The following is a 24,192-nucleotide window of genomic DNA, read 5'->3' on the forward strand; positions in this document are numbered from 1 at the left end:
TGGCTTTAGGCAAAAAACGTCACTGGAAAATTTCAGACTTTGGACTTCAAGCCCCATAAAAAATCAGGGCTGTCTGTCTTCCTTCACATCAAAATGTGCTGCCCTGAGAAAAATAAGAGCTAAATTCAAATGCAACTGTTTTTCAGCCCCCTCCCCCAAAAAAGAGTTCTCCTTTTTCACCCCCTTTCTTTCACCAAAAAAGCCACTCTTTATGGTATAGAAGGGTTGGGGTGAGTAATTTAATCAATTCTAATTTTGGGTGGCTTGTTTCTAATAATCTGAGCAATTCCTGACTGACTTGAAGGGAAACATTATTTGATTTTTTTTTTTTTTGTATGCATGGAATTCCTTTCCTATAGAGCAGGGGTGTCAAACTCGTGGGTTGCGTTACATGCTGCCCCTCCCCCGCCCAGTTTAGCGAAGGGGGGGAAAGTCCCGATACATCATGTGACGACGCCATGATGATGTGAGTTTGACACCCCTACTGTAGAGGATTTGCTGCTAATAGACTTCTCCCTATTTGGAGGATTCTACTGATAGGCAAGAAAAACAAAATGCACAGGTACGGCCCTGTGTCTGGTGAGAGACTTATATAGATCTATTTCTTGCTGCCAGAAAGAAAAAAGCCCAGAATCGAGTGGATGTGATTCTACTGAGGCTAGGGCTGCAGAAAAACCTTGGTTACGTATGAAAAACTCGGCTAGAGGAAAAACATATATATATATATATATGTCTATGTAGGTATTCACGGGTATATATGTGTGTACAGTTAATATCTCGGGTTTCTTCCCGTGTAATTGTAAACATATCCTTAAAAGGGTAGTAGCGACGTTTCGATGAAATCGCATTCATCATCTTCTGGCTGATGTTCTTGGTTTGGTGCTTATGGGCAAACTGTGTGATCATAACTGACATTTTTCTATGAAAAGAGGCAAAGGTGTATTCTGATTGGTCGACAGTGTTGTTGTATTCTGATTGGCTGATGACGTAGCTGTATTTTGATTGGGTGGAAGCGCTGTTGCTTGGTTGTGGGTCAATGGATAAGTTATGCTGGAACTGGTGGCAACACAGGCATTATGATGAACTTTTGATCTATGGTTTATATTTAAGATTCGTCTGTCTATGAGAGCAGGTTTCCAAATAGTAGGCAGACAGGAAGTGTCATCACGTTTATTCATACAATATGGTCTTTTCTCTATTTCAATGGCCTCTCTGATTATTCTGCCATTGAGATGTTCTATTTTTGCAACTGTTTTTGTGTTATTAAAATTAATATTATGTCCTAACATAGCATCACAGTTCCCTTTTCCTTTCCAGAATCTAATGCTTACTCATGTCCTAATTACCAGGTTATATAAATCAGATTACATGAAAGTTAATACGGTGTTACTTAGGTTATTCTTTTTACAGGAATAATTCATTTTCTCTCAAGGGTGAAAGTTGATCTGAGCCAAATGAATGACGATTACTGAGAAAGAGCACCAAACTCATATAGAGCTCTTGAAGTTGCAATTCTGCATCATCTAACACTAACCCTTCTGCTCCCAATAGAATCAGACCTGGATTGAATTGAAATACCAGTTCGGAAAGAACCATGATGAGAAAATACAAATATCAATTATTAATTTATTTTATTGTTTGATTATTACCTTGGATTTTAATTTGATTAATGTAACTGTTTTTATTTCGTTGGATTTTAAATAACCTATATTGTCAAACAGAGGCAAACGAAGCATACAAACCAACAACAATGGCTATCAATAATCAACTATGAGCTGTGAGCATAAGAAATAATTTCATTATCAGGTCCCTACTTTTATCAATAAATGTTCCTTAGTATTTAGATCTGGTCTAAGGATAATAATGTAGCACTTGGGGAAGAAGATGCAACCCAACAGCCCAGCACCGGAGGCCAAGATGGAGAAGACCTGCACGGCCACCATGGACTTTCCGTTGGCACTCAGGTAGGTGGGCAGGAAGGAGATCCAGACACTGCAAAAGACCAGCATGCCGAAAGTGATCAGCTTGGCTTCATTGAAGGCCCCAGGCAGGTTTCTGACCAAGAAAGCTACTGTGAAGCATATGATAGCTAGGAAACCCATGTAGCTCAGGACAACATAAAACATGATGACAGAGCCTTCGTTGCATTGCAGGATGATCTCTCCAGGCTGGGAGTGCATGTCAGAGTCCGGGAATGGGGGAGAAACTCCCAGCCACATGGCACAGATGAAAATTTGGACAGCAGAACAAGAAAGGATAATAGAGTTGGCTAAGCTCTTCCCCAACCATCTTCTCATCCTGTGGCCTGGTTTTGAAGCCAGAAAGGCCAGCATCACTGTGATAGTTTTGGCCAACACAGAAGACACAGCTATTGAGAAGACAATGCTGAACATTGTTTGTCGGAGAAGACAGGTGGCATTTTTTGGTTGGCCAATGAAGAAAAAGGAGGACAAAAAGCAAAGCTGGAGGGAGACCAGGAGGATGAAGGAGAGATCCCGGTTGTTGGCTTTGACAATGGGAGTTTCTAGGTATTGAAGGAATATGATTAAAACAAGGCCTGTGATTAGGAACAAGAGTAGGGCAAATGACACAAGGATGATTCCCAGATGTTCTTCATATGACAGGAAGGTTATTCTTTTGGAGATACATTGGACTCTGTTCTTGGTTGGATATTGATCATCTGAGCACTTGGTGCATTTTTCAGTATCTGAAAAAACAAAGTAATATTTCTTTTATTGTCTTCCAAATTTCAAAAAAACCTTTGGATGAGATAGGATACTGAGGGACAGGAAAGTCTCACTAATGGTATATTCTTACACTCTAGCAAAAAAACAAACACTAATACATACAACCTATAAAAACAACAACAAAAATGAAATAAGATGAAACTATAGAAGCAAGAACAACAGAATAAAATTAAAAGAAGAAATATCTGGTGCCACAACCTCCCTTCTCTGAGAAAATCCATCAGATTCCTATCTTGCACTGAGCTTACCACAGCCCAAATGCCTGGGAGATGTAGCAAGTCTCCAGAGGTTTTGTTGGGGGCCAATTGAATGTTTTAGGGAACAGATCTGTTGCAATATTTTCAGGATCAGACTCAATAATATTAGTGAGAGTTAAAGTTTTAAATATACTTCCTTTTATTTACAATAGGCATTCTATATTCACTGAATATTCACAGATAGAAGCGAGGAAAAGGGTGTAGGTGGCTCCTTATATATACAATGGGTGGAGCTATAAGTGGGAGTGGTGAATTATGAATACATTAAGAAGTGAAGAATAAGTTAACCCCTGATACCCCATTCATATACTATTTACACATTAGAGAATAAGGCATTTACATCTGACAAATCCCCCTCTAAATGCCGATTCGTTATACAACACCAATTACATTCAGATTCAGGACAATACAAGACATACAATTTAGATGTTAAATATTTGTGTTGCTTAGAAGGTAAAGGCTTTGTCAATATGTCAGCTAATTGTTCTGAAGTATCACAATGCACTGCTTTAATAAATCCATCCTGAGATAATTGTCTTACATGTTTAAATTTTATATCTATATGCCTGGACCTTTGTCCAATGGCATCAGATCTAGATATTTCAATGGCTGCTTTATTGTCTTCATGCATAACAAAAGGCAAAGCAGGTTTTTTCCAAACATCTGAAATTAAATCATTAAACCATACAAGGTTATTTGCAGCTTTGGATAAACAAACATATTCCGCTTCTGTCATTGAAGTGGCTACTAGTTCTTGTTTACCAGTATACCAGTAAACTGGACAGTCATTTAAAAGAAAAATATAACCAGATGTACTTTTTCTGCATGATGTGTCTCCAGCCCAGTCCGCATCTGCATAACATGTAAGCTTTGGTTCTTTATTATTACTAGGTTCTAATACTAAGCAAAAATCCAGTGTACATTTCAGATATCTTAAAATTCTTTTAACAGCTTCCCAGTGATACATTGTTGGTTTGCTGACGTGTCTGGATAATAAATTGAGTGGTAAGGCGATATCTGGTCTAGTCCAATTAGATATATAAAGAAGTGAACCTATGATTGATCTATAAAACGTGTTATCCTTGAATTCAGGTGAAGATTCATCAGTATTTCTAAGAAAATCAGTTTGCATAGGAGTATCACAGGGTTTGGCATTGTTTAAATTGCATTTATTTAAAAGTTCTATAATCTTATCTCTCTGAGTAAGTTTGAATCCCCTTCTAGTCTTATTAATTTGAACACCGAGATATTTGTTCACTTTACCTAGAGATTTCAACGAGAAATGTTCATTTAACTTATTTACAAAAGTTTCTCTTCTCTCTTTGTGTTTTCCTATATATAAAATGTCATCTACATAAATCAACACAAATTCAGTGTAATCATCACCCTTTTTGACAAAGAAACAGTTATCAGCAGTGGTAGCGTTGAAATCCATGGTCTTAAGTACTTTTACTAAACAATCATACCATCTTTTACCAGATTGTTTTAATCCGTATAAACTCTTGTTCAACAGCCAAATTTCATTTTTGTTGGTGTATTGACTGTGAGGTGCTCTTACGTATATTTCCTTATCTAGTTTTGCGTGTAGATACGCAGTTTGTATGTCATATTGAAATACATCAAGGTTGAGTGCTGATGCTGCCACTAGAGCTGTTTTGACACTCTCTGTTCTTACAGTGGGGGAATACGTGTCAGTATAGTCCTCCGGATATTTCTGTGCGTAACCTTGTGCAACTAATCTAGCTTTATATAGAGTATTGCCTCCTTCTAAGTTCTTAATTTTATATATCCACCTGGTACCAATAATCGTTTTATCTTTAGGTGCAATTGCAGGTGTAAATACATTTAATCCTTGTAAACTTTCCATCTCTTTTTTCATAGCTAATTCCCATTTTTCTTTTTCTTCACGAGGGAGTTTTAACACTTCCTCATAAGTATTAGGCGTTATTGGCTCACCATCCATATGCATTATGTAATCTCTGTATTTATTTGGCATTTGATTTCTGTTGTTTCTAATGGCTCTTTCAGGTTTGCTATTGTTATCATGCAAATATCTTGCTTCCTTTTTTGTTAGTGTGTCTGTCTTTATTTTGTGTTGGCTATTTGTCCAAGTTTTGGTTTTGCTTTTATATTTGTTGATATTCTGTTTTTCTATGGTCCCTTCCTCATGAGATTTTGTATCTTTACATTTATTTGGAAATATTTCATTAAGATGTAATTTAGACCAGTTGGCCTGTTCATGGAACACAGGTGTTCTGGAAACTATAAATTTGTTATTATTATCAATGAATCTGTACCCTTTGGTGCCAGTTTCATATCCCATAAATCTGAGTCTTCTGGATACGTTTTCTCCCTTTCTTCTCAACTGTTTAGGTATGTGTACGTCTGCAGTGACTCCAAATATGTGCATGTGTGCTAATTTTGGTTTCCTATTATACATTACTTCATATGGTGTCTTATTTACAATACTGGACCAGGTTCTATTTTGTGTGTAATTTGAATAATGTAAGGCTTCTGACCAAAATTGTTTGCTTAAGCCAGCATCCTCCAATGTGCATCTAATCATGGTTTGTAATGTGGAATTCTTTCTCTCTGCAATCCCGTTCTGAAACGCAGAAAATGGACTAGACGTGTAATGTAGCATTCCTCTATCCTTTAACCATTGGGAGAATTCTTTAGACATGAATTCACATCCCCTATCTGTCATAATTTGTTTTATTCTGATATTGTGTTGTGTTTCTATGCGTTTGTAAAATTCCTTAAATTTTTGAAAGGTTTCATCTTTGTGTTTTAATGTATAAACAAACCCATAACGGCTATAATCGTCTACTATTGTCAGGAAGTAACGTTTTCTATAGGTGATTGATGGAGTTAATGGGCCAACTAAGTCCATGTGTACTAAGTCAAAAATTTTGTTAGTTGATCTAGTAGATTTTCTTGGTCTGGGACTAGTTTTTAGTTTTGTAGATTTACATACTGAGCATTCCAAATAGTTTTCAAAATTTTTTATTTTGACACCTTCTGCGTGTTCAGTCATTTTTTGTACTACAGGAAAACTGGCATGTCCTAACTTCCTATGTAAGATGTGAGCACACTCATCATGAATTGGTTTACCTATTTTTGGTTTTTTTTCATTGTGTGCATCTGCGTGATCATGAGATATTTTACATTCATCATTGTCACTGTTACTAATATTTTCATCATCTGCTTCAATACAATCTTCCATATTTGAATCAATGTTATGCAACCATTTTTCCTTTGTTATCAGATAAGGTAGGCCTCCTTTAATCATCACAGTGCCTATATTTATTTTATTCTTCTCCAAAGTCGCTTTTCCCTTTGAGAAAACTATATTAATGTCAGAATCTCTACTTAGTTTTATGGCACTTAGTATATTATGAGGTATTTCAGGTATTAACAATACCCCCTCTATTTTTCCTAGACCAGGCAGGGTTACATTCCCTCTACCTAATACTTGAACCTTTTCTTGGTTAGCTACCTTTATTACAAATTTATCTTCTGTAAATGAAGACAATATATTTTTGTTATTAGTGGTGTGATTAGTTGCTCCAGAATCAATAAGCCAATTATTGTTCTCATTTTGCTGTATTTTAGTGTTGTCTTGTTTATTTAATCCATTCAGTGAACCAGATTTTCTATCCTTTGAATTATCTCTGCCCCCTCTATTCTCTTTGTAATTTGGTGGGCTTCTATATCTATGTCTATCTATGGAAGACTGTCTATAATTGTATTTGTTCCTATATTCTGACCTATGTCTTTCCTTTGAAATTTTGGGACAATCTCTTCTATTGTGTTCCCTGGATCCACAATTGTGACATTTAAATGTTTCATTATATTTTTCTTGGAAAGCTACTTTCCTATAAGGTTTGTGTTCTGAGTGATTGCTAGAACGATTTCTTCTTGAATTGTCTTCTGCTATCAATTTATTGGATAGACTTTCTATGGATAAATATCCTAGATTGATAGTGTCTAAATGTGACATAAAACTGTCCCATGATGAATCAAGTGAGTTGATAATAACACTTTTCATTGTTTGGTCTGAAATTACCTCCCCCCTCAAATGCAGCTCAGCTCTTATTTTGTTTAAAGATATTAAATGCTCACTTATGGAAACCCCTGGTTTCACTCTAGATGAAAAGAAATCCTTAGACATTCTTGTGGTGGTAGCCACACTATCGCTGTGAAACAAATTAAACATGCATTGAATAATTTCTGAAACAGTCAGATTAGGTTTGATGCTATGATACATTGCAGGAGACACACTAGATATTATTAAGAAAAATGCTCTATGGTGTAAACAATCTATTTTTAAAGTCCAAGGTCTTTTTGGGGGACTAGTGATAAAAAATAGTAAATTTTCCTTCATAAAGACAACCTGGAGTTGTTGATACCATTCTTGCAAATTAATGCCATCAACCCTTAGTTTTGGGAAGTCACTGGGTAAATTTCCGACATTATTTTGTCCATTACTTACGACCTGGGGCAGTCCGTGGTCTCGCAAGTGTAGAAAATTGCAAAACGGCATGGGGATGCTCGTAACGAGTCTGCGTGGTTCTCTTGCCAGTTCATGTCTTCCCGGACCGTCTGCGTAGTTTCGCGCATGCGCGTTGTCCATTTCTTCTTTGTAGTCGTCGTGGAAGGTTCTCTCCATTGCGGCTCGCTCGCTCTGCTCTGCTTCAGACGAGTCGGTCTCTGGTTCGACCTTGGGAGTTCTGACGACGGCGGCTGCTCTCCTTTTTCTTTTGGGAGCGTTGGCACTTGCTTCGGTCTGTGGTGTAGGGCGGAATCGACAAGGCTCTCTGGGTTCGGGCGTCGGCGCTTTCGAAGTCAGGATGGGAGCGGGCAGGTCTTGAGGTATCGGCTTGCTCGCTCGCTTCTTCGGTGACTCTTTGGTAATTTTTAGTTTTGGCCCAAATGCAGCAAAAAGTGTTTTCATTGCTGATTTTATTTGGGATTTTGTTGAGTCATCTTCACTTTCTGATTCTGATTCTTCTGAGGAGTTCGAATCTTCTTTTTCTTTTTCGTTGTCTGATAACGTTTTTCGCGCCAGAAATTTTGAATTGAGCATTTTGATTGGCTCTGCTTCGCTCACCTTGGAGGCCTGTTGAAACCAAGATGGCTGCCATTCAAAATTTCGCGCGGGATCACTGTTTTTCTTCTTCGTAATGACTTTTTCTGCAGTCATATCACTCACTATTTTTGGGTCTTTAGACTTCTCATTAGTGATGTTTTTCTCTCTCGCTGCTCCGCTGTTCTTCAGCATTTCTTGGAGGTTCGCGATGAGGCTTTCATCATTCTTCTGGCTTTTTAATAGTTTTAATATCTCTGACCTGAGTTCGTTATTCTCTATTTCGATTTCTTCCTGGTCATCATTTTCGTCTATTATTTCTTCGTCTTCAGTGGTGTATTCTTCGGATTCTCTCGAAATTGCGTTTGTGGATTCGTTGATTATTTCTTGTTCTGTTTCCATTTCTTTGCTGTAGGCCCTGGTGTTGGGCCTATCTTTCTTAGACATTTTTAAGTTTTTATTGAGTCAATTAACCATCCTCTGCTACCAGCTTGTTGCAATATTTTCAGGATCAGACTCAATAATATTAGTGAGAGTTAAAGTTTTAAATATACTTCCTTTTATTTACAATAGGCATTCTATATTCACTGAATATTCACAGATAGAAGCGAGGAAAAGGGTGTAGGTGGCTCCTTATATATACAATGGGTGGAGCTATAATTGGGAGTGGTGAATTATGAATACATTAAGAAGTGAAGAATAAGTTAACCCCTGATACCCCATTCATATACTATTTACACATTAGAGAATAAGGCATTTACATCTGACAAGATCTTTTGCACACCAATTATATCTGGTCTGGTGGAAAAAACAGATACCCTCAAGGAGAGGAAGCTCTGCAGATACCCTGGTTCTGTCTCATGTAGGGCTTTGAAGGTGAATTTAATTGCACTTGAAAAGAAACGGGGAGCCTGTGCAGCTTGCACAACAGGGGTGTACCATGGAAGAACATAAGGAAACACTGTTCATGCCATTGGATTCTGGACCATCTATAATTTCCAGATGTGTTTTAAAGAGCAACATGAGTGTAGAGTAGAAACACAGGAACAGAAAAATGACTGCAAAAAAAAAAAAAAGAGTGCTCCATCAAATCTGTCCTTTGAGGGTTTTTTTTTTTTAGTTTTTTTAGGTGTGTGTGTGTTTGTATTTATTCATTTATTCTTTTTTTGAGGGGGGTCATAGCTTTAGAGGAGGAAAACAAGAAAAAAAACTCTGCCTCCCAGCATCCATTTGGTATTCATCTGGCTAGCTTCCTTGCAGCAAACAGCCAACAACTTGGTCAGCTTCAGCATGTTATCGCAGCCTCAGCATGTGGCTCATCAAGGCTCTGCTCTGTTGCGCCTACCACCAGTCAACTGAGCTGAGCTGCTGCCGCTGCCAAGGAACACTGGAGCCTTCGCTGCCGAGTAGCTGATTGGCGGTTGGATCGGCTTCCCAGAATACTGCCAATCAGCTACCCTAGGCGGTGTGGATTGCCACCGCCACTTATTGCTGCCCATTCACCACTTCCCATTTTCTGTGGTGTGGCCCATTCACTGACAATCACAGCAGCCTGTTTGTCTACATCCATCAGCGAACGAGTGGCGGTGAACGGGCAGCAGTGAACGGGCAGTGGCAAACGGGCGGCAATAGGTGGTGGTGATGGTGGTGATCCCCACCACCTAGAACCTAGATAGGTGGTATTCCAGGATGCTTAGCCAACCGCCAATCAGCTGCTCGGCGGTGAAGGCTCCAGCATCAGCCACCTCCCCACCACCACAATATTCACTCAAACCTGCACAGAGACTTCCAGCCACTTTTTTTTGGGGGGGGGGAGTGTGTCTTATAGTGTGAAAAATACAGTATGTTTATCCCAATAATGTTTAAACTCAGTTACTGATGATTGACCCACCAATCATGCTCCCAATAAACTGCTCTAAAAATATGGAGCACAAGATAAAAGTTGTCTGACATGTAGAGTCTTTTTAGTAGGAAGTCCACAATTGCTTACTTCAGAGCAAGTGGTACAACCCAGGGGTGAAATGCTCCCAGTTCGGACCGGCTCGGGCGGGTAGGTAGCGATGGTGGTGGGCAGTTCGCATAACCAGTAGCAAAAATCCCTGCCCCTGCCCCCCATGCCCAGCTGAGCCATGCGATCATCAGAGCCTTTTTTTTCTTTTAAATGGCTCTGACGATCCAAGCTCTGACGATCCCAGCTGAGTTTCCTTATGATCAGGCAACTCAACGTCAGAGTCTTTTGAAAGCATTTTTTTACATGGTTTTACATGTAAAAAATGGATTTAAAAGTAAAAAAAAAAATTGGCCATGCCTACCCAGTCACATTAACCCCCACACACACCAAGCCACGCCCACAGAACCGGTAGTAACAAATTTTAGATTTCACCCCTGGTACAGTCCCTTCCATGAAAAGAAAAATCATTAACAACCCTGAAATTTAGAGTATCTCCAGACTATGAGGCCCTCTAGAAATCCCTTAAAATGTGATAGTTTCCAATAGTCCTGGGGATCCCTTAACAACAGAGTCCTGTGTGATGGTTGCATGGTAGGTAGCATCTTGATGGATTCCTCTCTTGCTTTCTTAGCATTTAATTCTCATTGTTTAAATTTTTAATTTGTGGTTTAATTGTGTGCCACCAAAAGTCCCTATGTCTGAAATACACAACCATATAAATAAATTTGAAAGGAAAGAGATCTTAAGGAAATTAATTCGTGAAGGAATTCAAGAAGAGGAACTGAATTTGTCACCTGCAAAATCTTTTTACTCTATAAAAAGGAGAAGGTGAAGCAATATATTTCTATACTCACTAGACTTGGCAACAAATTTAAAGAGAAAACGAATTCAACATTGGTATCAATGGATATTAAGTAGATTGGTCTTTTATTACTTCTCCTTTACCCCCCTCCTTTCTGTTTCTTTTAATTGCAATACTGTATATTAATGTAGTCTTTTTTTCCCTTTCAGAATCACATCTATATTTCTTTTTTGTTGGTGTTATAATTGTTTGTATCTCAATATTTAACAACAATGAAAATTGGAAAAATAAGAAAAGGTGGGAAGTAAATAGCTACTTGGTGATTTTATATTGAAACTTCTGTTTTGTTTTCATTGTTCTTTCAACTCAATTAGATATTTCAGTTTAGAAGGATTTATGATCTTCATACAGATTAACTGATTAAATGAATGATTGATTGATGTATGTTTGGACCTGTAATTTAAAGTCAGGTTAGGTGAGCAAAACCATTGATTTAAAATCATTCCTCAGGTTACAAAGGATTCAAATATTCCTAAGGAAGATAAATATGGAAAGACACGTCCAAACTGGTAAATAAAAGAGAGATTTCCTACCAATCCACAACATCCTTCTTCCTACCTCATCCATCCAAATCTTTTTCTTATCCCTCCCATTATGGAAGAAATTGGATACAATGAAAATAAGAACAAAACCATCAAATTTATATATGTCTTTAAGATGTATATTGATACAAGTGGTCTGGATGAACCCAGTAGGTTTCCTTATGGTGTCACCCACCTTCCTGAGTGGAGATGGTCCCCTCTGGACAAGGAAGGCAGTCGTAGCAGCAAAATGGCTCTCCTTCTCGAGCCTTCTTCACAAATCCAGGTTGACATTTTTCCACACATTTGGACTGAGGCAGAGACTGAGAAGAAAAAGTAGAAATGTGAAAGAAAATATGTTGAGACTCATCATCCATGTAAGATGGAGATAGATATGAACATTAGCCAAGTAGTCTCTGGGCTTCACATAGGCAAATATGAAATCTCTCAATACCTCCAAATGGTTAAAGGAGATACAATTGAAGGCAGATGCCTCATTTAGTTCCTCCTTTTTTCTTGGGGCATATCGGATTGCAAACAAAAGTATCTTTTTATTTACTAAAGTCTGGAGGGATGAAATAGTGAAAATATTTAAGCATCAAGTAACAACCAGAGGTTTCCACCTCACAGTGGAATTAACACATTCCTCTCTTCTTCATATAGGCATGATTTTAAAATAAGGTATCCACTCGTACTAAGTTGTGAAGTAAACTTTACTGTAAAAGATTTATTAAGTTTTTATTCCATTAGATTTATTAGAATAAAACTGTGATGAAGAAAGAAAATTCTGACCAGTGGGATCTGGAAAGTTTTTTTCCTGGAGTACATAAAACATTGCAAAACTGTTTATCTTTGAAAGCAGTCCAAAATTATCTTCCAGTTAAGAAAAAAAGGAAAATTACCTTACAAATAAGGACTGTCAACCTTAAAGATGTTCATATATACTAGTTTACTAGTTTCTAAATCTATAGTGAGATGAGATGGTCATAAGAACATGTCCCTCAAAAAGGGTGAGTCAGGCATATATGAGCCAGTGGTGGGTTTCACTTAACTTTGCTACCAGTTTGCATGTGCTGAGCATATTTGATGACCTCTGTGTGGGTGGGTGGAGCCTCCCACCACCACTGCTACAGATTCAGCCGAACCGGGGTGAACTGGTAGCAACCCACCATTGGTATGAGCCCTGTGTGAGAAAGGGATATCCAACACAAGTTCCTTTCTGTTGAAAGACTACAATCAAGTGACAAAAACCCACAGAGAAACACACACACTCATATTTATAATATTTATAATATTATAATATTATATTATAATAAATTATAATATTTATAGTATTTATTATTAGTTTGATTTGGTCCCTCTCAGTGTGTCCCTGTTAGGTAGCTACCACTCAAGATAAACAATTGCACTGAAGGGAATTTCAGATGAAGTACACTTTTACAAGCCAATGCCAAAATCTATGTAATATTTCCCTCAAAATTGTCCCTTATTGCTTCTCATATCAGGATGATGATGATGATGATGATGACTATTATTATTATTATTTTGCACCAAAGTCATGCTTCAGTACTTCAGTTTTCAAGCCATTATCATGAGCAGCAAATAAATGTACTGAATCAATGAATAAATAAGCTCACAGATCAGAACAGTCATTATAAGTTCATGAGAACAGAAAGCCTTGGACCTCCTTCCTCAATTCCACTATCCCAGCGGGGTTAAAGAGAGGCATGTATAACTATGGTCTCAGCTGATTAAAAGCATCACAGACTCTGGACCTGCAATTTTAGGAGACCCTGACTCCAACCAGGACATGATAAAGCTTATTTCCCAATTGAACCAATAATACTGCCATTCAATCTTGATTCCATTTCATCAGATTCAGCCCAAACCTGAATTCAACAGAATTGATTCATCTTTGATAATTGAAGACAAGGAACAAGTGTACCAGAAGGTATTTACATGAAAATCTTCAGCATATGAGGCCCTCTCTCACCTGTTTTATGGTGTTAAATTGCAGGAAGGATATTAAATGGCAATGATTTGTGTCCTAAATAATTATCACCCCAAATCTCATTTTGGATATAGCTGAATCAGTTTGAAGCAGTACTCAGCATTATAGCATCTGAAGGATATTTTGGTCAATAGAACTGAAGCCTCCCTATCTGTCTAAGAAAATTATCAATGTTTTACTCCACACATTCAATTCTCAGTGAAGGTTACCCACCTTCTTGACTAGGTTTAGTCCAATTGAAATGGGTCCTAATTATTTGGAAAAAAGAGAAAAGACATCAATATTTTCCCCACCTTGTTGAGCAACTTTAGCTGTGACAAAGCATCTTGGTTAAGTCTAAGTCTCTGCCTTTCAAAACTCCCCAATTCCTTGTCGATGGGATCGTCCTTGGGCAAAACCACCCTACTAAAGATCCGCAGATCTGCTGCTACCTCTCCATTTTGATCCAAGTACACTTTTAGCAGAGAATGATTGTACAATTCCTTCTTCTTTAGGAATGGATGAAACTACAATGGAAACATCCAGGAATTTTAAAAACAGAAATCTTGGTTTCTTATCTCTTACCTCTTTTTACATTTGAATCTTTCTTCTATGGTTTTTTTAACTTGTAAATATTGTGAGTTGGGAGAACAAGTGTTGCCACTATCTTCAAAACATAAGAACAAAGGTTCAGTAATAGTTGTCAATCATACAATATATTGTCAAAAAGTATAGTGGGAAGGTGTAATTGACAAAATATGTCAGTTATAATTTTATACGTTTTAGGAAAGGTCACATATCAGTTGAAGGAAATCCCAAAAATAACCGGAGTATTCATAAACTCCTTGAAAACAACAGGGAGATTACCAGAAATCAAAGATTTGTTAAGAAGAACCTTGCAAAGCCAAACTTCATTCAGGTAGAGCAGACAGGAAAAATGATCAGATGAATTAATTCCATTTTATTGTAAGACTACATTATCAGAATCTTGCAAGTGTGAAAGTAGAAATTTTTCATCACCTCATTTGATAGTTACAAAAAATTATCTCTGAATTTCTTTCTCTGACTGCTACACAGCTGCGGGTTGATTCCTTCCCTCCCCATCTTATCTGATCCTTCCCCCGATCTCTTTCTCTGGTCCACATTCCCACATATAATTAAAATTTCTTAATACATTGTGTTAAGGAATTCGCAGAGCAACCCTTGAGTAGCAAGGGTGTGCACATGAAAGCGATTGAGAGCAGTTGTGAATAAACAGCCAACACACAGATACACTGAGTTGTGTTTACTTTTTAGAAAATAGTAATAAGGCACAGTCCAATAAACAGTCCAGGTCATACACAGATAAAGCAGGAGATAGTAAAACAATAGCCCAGGGATATTCCGATAACAAAGTCTTCTTACCAGTTGTCATAGTCATACACAATAAACAGTTGCAAATAGTAGCAAACACAGCAAATAGCAGTAACAATCAGCAAAGAGCAATAATGATCAGGAGAGAGAAACAAACCATGTTTCAAGCTCCCTCTTAAGGACATTGGCTACAGAGCTAAACAATCAGGACACAGTATGATGCAATACAGCAATACAGTCTTAAAGCTATATTGAGGGTTTATATATTGTCAACCCAACAAGTTAGATAATTATCATTTTCTAACACATTGTGTGAATATTGGGGGTACAAAATGTTTTTTAAAAAAGAATTAACAAAATGCTTCATGATGTGATGAATGGGGATCTAGTTAATTGAGCATTGGATGGCATGATAACTAAGTGGATGCATCTTTAAAATTGTACTCAAATAAATTTTAATTTTATTGATAAAATTGGTGAGTTATGAAAAACAATTGAACCTTGGTTATTGATTCTTCTATATTTCCATTAATAAAGGAAGTAGATAAACTATGTCAGATTATTCATGAACTGGCAGAGACATGGTAACAAGGTCAACCAATGAATAGGCATAGCAACTAAGTCAGCCAATTGGGAGCTGAGACAGACTGGAGCCAGTGCATGTCTTAGTTTGCAGCTTCTGAATCTGTGCAGAGAATTGAAACTGAAAATAAGAAGTCTGTGTGTGCTTGTCTGCTCTGCTGAAATGAAACTAACTGTTCTCTCCTGCCGTGCGTTATAACTACTACTACGTTGAAGAAGAATCAACTATTGGTATTGTAAATACTTCATCTGTTATTATGTATGTAAGAAGTTAATGAATCCAGCTGAATCAGTTATCTGTGTGTGCTTCTGGATTTGATTTTTGCTAGAAACTCTGATAAACTATGCTTTTGGGATGAAAAAAATTATAATAATGCTTGAACATAATTATTTTGATCTCCTTTAAAAAAATTACCAGCTTCCACAAAAAAAAAGTATGATTTTGTGATAGAGAGAGGTGCTTAAGTAAAGTTCAGCTGGCAGCTAATTTTTAGCATCTAGGACTTGATACATGATTGTATCTTGGATAACAACAAATGAATGGCAGCTACAGTCTATATCTTTCTTTAAGATTTCATTTGTAGTTTTTCTCACATTATTCTGTATGTAGATGGGTTACTGATTATAATAAAGTAGTGGTAATATTTTAATGATATGATAATAACTATGTTATTAATTTGACGATAATGTCATTAATGATCCAGTGGAATCATACCAGGTTCTCTTGTAGGAAACATTTGTAGAAGACATTGCACAAAATATTCATCAGCTTTAGTCAAGGACAAAAAAGGCAAGGAAGGGCTCAAAGGAGCTGCTTTTAGCTTTGAGGAAAGACAACAAGGAGGAGAGCCATGTTGGTTTACAGGGAGCTTAAAATCAGAAGGAATCTGGGAACAATGTTTTGAATATACAAGTTATTCTTGCAATAAGTTAACAGATGTTGTACAGAAGTTTAAGATCTTAAACAACCAAGCTCAGAGAGCCCCAAAGACCCTGAAAAGGAATTTAGTTTGATGGATCCTTGTTGGGACCCCATACCTTCCATGGCTGCAGTCTTGGAGTTCCCAATCTCTCTTCTCCCTTCTTTCTTCTCCTCTTGAAATTGGACATTGCAGCATTTATGGCATGGGCCAAAATCTTAATGACACTATAAGTAATGACTCCATTTGCGAGCCACATTCTGTTCTCTTTCTTTTGGGTATCCAATGGTGTTTTTTGGGTGCATCTTCTCTGACCTTTGACAGAAAAGATATTTTTTGAAAGAGAACATTGAAAATACTCATCTTGAAACTCAGGCTCCGCAAAGAAATAATGTTCATAGGCATTATCTTTTTGCCAACTCTTTTTCCACTGAAGAGGACAGCTCCAAATACTATGGACGTATTTGAGACGCCTGTCCTTTGTCATTAAATACACTCCAAGCATTGTCATGATCCAGACTTTCCCTTCAATGGGTCCTGGCAAACCTTCAAGTGCTGAATGGAAAGGAAGAATTCTGTCCCAAATGGAATCAAATTCTATGAAGTGAACAAAGACATTGACTTGTTTCCACTTGGAGAGGGCACCCCTGAGAGGTGCTGTATGTCCAGTCATTGAGAATTGTTGTGATATAACAACACAAATTCTATTCTTGACAAGCATAGGAGTAAAAGTCCTCATGAAATTCTCCCCCTTCTCTGTGTCTGGAGCAAAGAGACCAATAAAGGTCCATCCAAAATGGAGGAGCAGTTGAACAATTCCTGGGTATTGGATCCCTTCTTTGGGGAGCATCGGATGGAAAAAAGGGAATTGACTTTTATCGTTCAGAGCCTCTGAAGCAATTCTATTACTGAGCTGTAAAAAGCAATGAAGTGCTGTGTTATATTTGGGGTCCTACCAACTTCCAATTTTTAGCTTTTAATGAATCCAACTTTTTTCTCATGCACATATCCTGTTTTCCCCAAAATGAGACCTAGCATGTTTTTTTTTTTTACATATGTGCCTTATATAATCTCTGCCCCCAAAATAAGCCCTACTTAAATGCCCATGCAGACAGTTGGCCGCCCATTCTGTCTGAGCCAGCAGAAGAAGGGGACCGGTGGCCTTGCAGAGTCATGATGGATGGGGCTGCCGGAACTGATGATGTGAGGTGAGGCAGGTGTTGGGCATGAGTGGCCTGGCCTTTGGTCTACATAAGCTCCTTTAATGTTGAGGGAGCCAAGATCTAGTCACAGAGAAAAATACCCCAGGTAAGAAAAGGTATGAACTTGTTCTATTGGCTCATCATCGAATAGCCCTATATGGCAATGATATCATTTTCCAAAGACCATAACCTTTGACTTTGGCTTAACAATAATCAGATAATTCTTATGAGAATAGGAGTCAAGTCTTCTTAATAGTATATGAAACCCAAATGTCATATGGGCAGTACCCTTGTCTTACCTTTTGGTAAGGATCAGTCCTACTTCTTATGGCTCCATTGATCCTAAAACAGGGTACCCCAATCTATGGGTCACACCTACTAGTGTCGCTGTGAGAAATTTGCAACCGGGATGCAGAAACAGCCAGCAAGTGCTTATGTTCATAGATGCATCCTCACTCGGCCTCTTGAATGGAACCATCCTCTCTGCTCCCCCACCCCACCCCGGTGTACAAAGCTAAAAACATTAGGCAACTCTGTCTTAAAACACACTCTCAAACAAATGAACGTAGAATATGGAATAATTGGGACAGAAGGGATCTTTAAGGTCTTCTGGTGCAGCCCTCTTCTCACATAGCAGATCATATGTCATTCCAGACAAAATGAATGTCCAGCTCTTTTTGAAAACCTCCAGTAATGGAGCATGCACACCTTCATGAGGCAAGCTGTTCCACTGATTAATTTATTTTATTTTATTGATTGATTGATTGATTGATTGATTGATTTGTTTGTTTGTTTGTTTGTTTATTTGTTTTATTTTATTTATTTATATTCCGCCTTATCTCCGCAGGACTCAGGTCAGCTCACAACAATAAAATATCTAATAAAAGTGTGTTAAAATACATGTTAACCCCCCCAGTCCAGGCTGAACAACCATGTCTTTAAGTCACAGTGGAAGGTGCGGAGGTCAGAGGCCAACTGGAGCCCCAGAGGAAGTTGGTTCCAGAGGGTGGGAGCACCCACTGAGAAAGCTCTGTCTCTAGGGGTCACCAGTTGACACTGTCTAGCCGACGGCACCCTGAGTAGGCCCTCCCTGTGAGAACACACCGGGTGATGGGGAGCTGTTGCTGGTTGCAGATGGTCCGACAAATATCCTGGACCTAAGCCATGTAGGGCTTTATAGGTCATCACCAGCACCTTGAATTTCACCCGGAGGGCAACCGGCAACCAATGCAAGTCGCGCAGGAGAGGTGTAACATGGGTGTATTGGGAACCACCCGTCACGACCCATGCGGCTGCATTTTGTACCAGCTGAAGCCTCCGGATGGTCCTCAAGGGCAGCCCTAGGTAGAGAGAGTTGCAATAGTCAATACGGGAGGTGACTATCGCATGAGTAACTGTGCGTAGGGCATCCCGGTCCAAATAAGGGCGCAACTGGCGCACAAGGCAGACCTGGGCAAACGCCCCCCGTGGTCACGGCTGTTAGATTTCATATTTTATATTATATATAATTTTTCTCACTGTCAGTGCTTGTAGAAAGGGGTTTGAAAAGGGTCAACATTCTGAGTTCCATTGTAAGGGCAGTCAGTTTCCTCCATAATATTTCTTGGTTTACTGTGTCAAATGCTATAAAGACAGCAAATCATTATTACCTCTGACTGATATGTTTTTATAGTTAATGGTTCAAGGCAATGCAATTACCAATAGTAAATCAAATCTGCTTAAAGACTGCTGGAGCTTCTAAAAGGAATGCATTTTTCATCCACCTACCCTCAACTCTACTCAAGTGGAAGTTTGCATATAATTTAGTCAGAATAACTGTTAGAGAATGGGCCATGAATAATTAGGGTCCTTTTAATTCCCTTTTTTATACAGTATATATGAACTACAATTGCCATTTTTGACCCAAATTGGAATGGCAATTATTATTTATATGTGTAAAGGAACCTGCCTATAGAGTTGGGATATTTATTGAATTGTAAATCTGGTAGAATTGTTCTTAACAAATTTAACAATGAATTTGAACATGAGCATTTTAGGGTAAAAAAAAGTTGACATTTTGGCATATTTGTAACTCTTTTATAAAATGATTATCATTACTTTGGCTAATATCATTTAGCTAATATTGGCTAATATTGAACATTGGGCGCTATCGAACAAAATGAAATTCAATGATGAAAAAAGTAAGGTTCTACATTTAGGCAAGAAAAAGAAAATGCACGGGTACAGTATATGGTACCTCGCTCAATAGTACTAACTGTGAGAAGGATCTTGGAGTCCTAGTGGACAATTATTTAAATATGAGCCAGCAGTGTGCCACAGCTGCCAAAAAATGCAACATAGTTCTAGGCTGCATAAACAGAGGAATAGAATCAAGATCACATGAAGTGTTAATACCACTTTATAATGCCTTGGTAAGGCCACACTTGGAATACTGCATTCACTTTTGGTCACCACAATGTAAAAAAGATGAAGAGTGCAGAGAAGAGCAACAAAGATGATTAGGGGACTGGAGGCTAAACCACATGAAGAACTGTTGCAGGCACTGGGTATGTCTATTTTAATGAAAAGAAGGGCTAAGGAGTGACATGATAGCAATGTCCCAAGATCTCAGAGGTTGCCACAAAGAAGATGGAGTCAAGCTATTCTCCAAAACATCTGAGGGTAGAACAAGAAGCAATGGGTAGAAACTAATCAAGGAGAGAAGCAACTTAGAACTAAGGAGAAATTTCCTGACAGTTAGAACAATTAATCAGTGGAACAACTTGCCTCCAGAAGTTGTGAATGCTCCAACACTGGAAGTTTTTAAGAAGATAAAATCATTTGATTAGATAATCATTTGTCTGAAGTGGTGTAGGGTTTCCTGCCTAGGCAGGGGGTTGGACTAGAAGACCTCCAAGGTCCCTTCCAACTCTGTTATTCTATTCTATTCTGTTCTGTTCTGTTCTGTTCTGTTCTGTTCTGTTCTGTTCTGTTCTGTTCTGTTCTGTTCTGTCCTGTTCTATTCCAAGATAACCATGAAAGAAATGTCAGCTTTCTATGAGTGCTACACCTTCCTATTGTCCAGAAGAAACTTTGATTGAACACAGAACCTCCCCTCACCTTCACAAGTGTGCGGTAAAAGCCCTCAAAGCAATGAGGAAGGTCTCATGAGTAGATGTTTCCATTTTGATCCTTGCTCCCTCCCCACTGTTACCTAAATCCCCAGCCATGAAATCTTCATAAAAGTCATAACGAAAAGCAGATTTTGAATTCTATAGAGAAGAAATGGCTGGAGCTATCACTCACACCCCAACACCCCACTCACTTTACCTGATAGAAAAACACAAACACAAACCTGGGCAACTTTGTAGGGACCGACTAATGTTGACATCTGGACAGAGATGTCTCTGTCAGCTCCATCAAGAATCACCAAAAGGTTGTCCTTCCTTCCACAGCTGTAGTTGGGAACATTTGCTTCTCCAGTAGAAAGTGTGTCCAGCAAGGCATCTGAAGTGCCAAGGGTGTTCAGATAGTTGTCATAAATGTTGTAGCCAAGTGTGCAATTGCGCAGGAGCTGGTGATTTTTATTAACCACTTCAATATTGAAAATCATGTATAGTATTCTTTCCTTTCCATTATGTGAACTAGAGTAAAACCATGCTCATGTTAATATTAGCATCATCAATAGCAAAAACTATTTTTTCTCTATTTAATCCTTTTTTTCTCCACAAACTAACTAACTCTTAAGCCAATATTGATCCAAAATCAGAGGTACGTGATAGACTCCCATCACCCTTTAATATTTGTGAGTATGGGGAAGATAGCATGGAGATATTCCTCCAAGAGGATTAAAAATAAGACATTAACCACTATTTGTAGAAGGACTAACTTTCATCAGCCCAGTAAACAGGTTGCAAAATAATTCAGTCATTAAAGTAGAACAATCATAAAAGGAAGAAAATATTTGATATGTGACCCAGAAAAGCTATTCTAAAAACAAGTCATCTTCTATTCCTTTAAAAATCAGACATTGAATACCAATCAGTGGGTATAAAAATATGGAAATGAGCTGGGCAAGGGAGACTACAACAATTAATCTTTTCAACAAAACTCAGCATTCACACCATTAATTTAGGATTGGACAGGGAGAGGAAAATAATGTGGACTGCTTTCAGGTTTTCCCCCTCATGTGTGGATCTGAGCCTCTCCCAGTAAATAAGACAAAAGAGAGAAGCCCTGGAAATCAAAACAATTCAAGAAATTAGTCAAGTCCTGCAGTATAAAAGTAAGTAAAAGAAGAAGAAGAAAAGAAGGTGTTAGAACTGCAAATGGAGGGAATGAAACTCCATCACAGTGAATCACTTACAATTGAATCTGACTAGAAGGAGCCATGTTGAAAGGTAAAGTTGCAAGTGATATTGTTGATGGAGAGATGACTATACCAAAGAGAAGATCTCCTGGCCTATAATAGCTCCATGGCTTTTCTCCATCCTGGTGGTCCAAATTCAGTGGGCACTTCATTCTCAGCTTCCCAGAGACTGGCTGGGGCACCAGCAGCATCAGAAGCCGAAGCAAAAGCAGGAAGTCCATAATTCATGGGGCTGAATCAATCCTCTTGTTTCTAAAGAAGAATTAGAAGAATTCAAAGCAATCTCAAAGGATGGAATATCCAGTGGCTTTCCTGATTCAAACAGAGACAAATCAAGATTCATCTGGAAGAGAGAGAGAGAAAGTACATTCAAGTGCACAGCTCCTGCCAGTCCCATAACTTGAGCCACAAAGAGCATAATCCGTGGTTTTTATCCTTTTCTAATGCAAGATCCTTCCATGTTGCTTCAGTCTGATGTTTACATCAACGGCAGTCACTGGGAGAAAAAGGAGAAGAAGTCTCAAGGCCTTTAAGGGGATAATTAGAGTGAGAAGTAACTGGTCCTCTTGGGACCCTGAACTTCTACCATCTAATGAGGGGTAGGTGGAAAAAAGCATGTTGGTGAAAAATCACAGATACACCCCTTGGGGCACTGTCCTATGGTGGCCATAGTCCTTCTTGTTAGGACATGTTCAGAAAGTGATGTTGGAGCAAGATACTTCAACAGTCAGAAAAGTGATTTCTGCTCAAGTGGTCTCTTGCTAGTGAAGACCACCCAGAGATATGGATTGCCACAGGAACAGGAAGCTCAAGTTCAAAGCCCAAGAGAGGATATCAATAACCCTCACTCTCCACTCCATGTGGTCAGCTACCCAGGACTTCAAACCCATGTGGTCCATTTCACCATTAAACCATCCTTCCAGGCAGCCCCCATGTTTCCAGTGCCTTTCTCCCCACTTGGAACTGAACCCAGATGGACATTTCTTCCAACACTTGCTCCCTTGCTTCTCTCTATTCTTTGAGTCTTCGCAGTCAAAGTAACTTATAGATTTTGATCTAACCTAGAACTAAGGAGAAATTTCCTGACGCTTAGAAGAATTAATCAGTGGAATGATTAACGTCTGTCTCCATAAGTTATAGATGTTCCAATACTGGAAGTTTTTAAGAGAATGGACAACAAATTTGTCTGAAATGGTAAATGGTAGGGTTTCCTGCTTGAGCAGGGGGTTAGACTAGAAGACCTCCAAGGTCCCTTCAACTCTACTATTGTTATTCTGTTTCAGCCATACAGTATATTTAGCAAATTGTTAAAAAGGTTGTTAGAGATTGGAGGGCAGAGGTGGGGAGTTTAGTTTTAGCACCTAATTAGGGGATGGGGTACAAATTTGAAGATGGACAAATTTGTCTTCCCCAGCTTTTTGTGTTCTTTATTTAAGAAATTTGGGTTTTGGGGTGTCTGCAGTCTCCCAACAGCCTGATGGTCAGGGTTGAAAGCTTCAAAAGCAGCCGCCATTTCTACAAGAACTTGTCAGGGTATTGAAAATGATGGCCACTTCCAGGAGGCAATGGGGATCAGGCCCAGGCACTGCAGGGTCCTGTTGGGGAAAGAGCAAAGGAGGAGAGAATTCCAGCCAGAGGGGAAGATGTTACCAAACCACATCTGGAAGGATGCAGGAACCCCCCCCCCAACACTTCTACACCACAAAGAGGGGCTTGGTGATGGGGCAAAAGAGTCAAGAAGAGGCTTCCACCCCTTGAAGAAAGCTCACATTTTGGGAAAGGAGATGGAAAAGGAGGGGCTCTTTTTGATGGTGGGTGACCCCAGTAGGTAAAAACATGACTTCATTTCCATTCAGCTCTTATTTTCCCCAGGGTGGCACACTTTGATGTGAAGGAAGACAGCCAGCCATGATCTTTAGTGGGAAAGAAAATTGAAAGTCCTTCTGAAGCTCTGGTTTGTCGTTGTGTGTTTCCAGGAAAGACTCCTGTCTGGGGGAAGCCATGCAGGACTTCTCTTCTCCAAAGGGGGATCCGGCATTGCTCAGGAGGAGAAGGCAATGGGGGGGTCTCCCTGGAGGGACCCTCAGGGGCTCTGAGGAAGGGAAATCCTGGGGATCCCTCATGGCCCCTGAAGACCCTCCGGCTGGGCTCTCCTGGGCAGCCGCTGCTCCTACTTGCCCAAGAGCCTCCACTGGAGGAGAATCTCTTCAGGGCAGCCAATGGTGGGTTTCCCCCAGTTTGGACCGGTTCTATAGAACCAGTAGTAAAACCGGCGGGAGGCTCTGTCCACTGACCCTGACGTTATCAGAAGCGATCTGCGCATGCGTTGCGAACCGGTAGTAAAGGTAAGTAGAATTCACCCCTGAGGGC

General features: G+C 39.0%; 1 protein-coding gene across 1 annotated transcript; it reads right to left on the reverse strand.

Moving 5' to 3' along the window:
* Positions 1-1,802: 1,802 nt before the first annotated feature.
* LOC139309792 (vomeronasal type-2 receptor 26-like) lies at positions 1,803-22,043 on the reverse strand. The gene is made up of 6 exons (XM_070933998.1): positions 21,820-22,043; positions 20,809-21,097; positions 16,391-17,185; positions 13,732-13,944; positions 11,624-11,750; positions 1,803-2,707 (listed from the first exon to the last, which is right to left on the reverse strand). Exons 1-6 carry the CDS (start codon positions 22,041-22,043, stop codon positions 1,803-1,805), a joined length of 2,553 nt encoding a protein of 850 aa, XP_070790099.1.
* Positions 22,044-24,192: the final 2,149 nt, after the last annotated feature.

This window comes from Pituophis catenifer, unplaced genomic scaffold (genome assembly GCF_029215685.1).
Source record: "Pituophis catenifer annectens isolate HBS135680 unplaced genomic scaffold, rPitCat1.0.hap2 SCAF_2, whole genome shotgun sequence".
Classification (NCBI taxonomy): Eukaryota; Metazoa; Chordata; class Lepidosauria; order Squamata; family Colubridae; genus Pituophis; species Pituophis catenifer.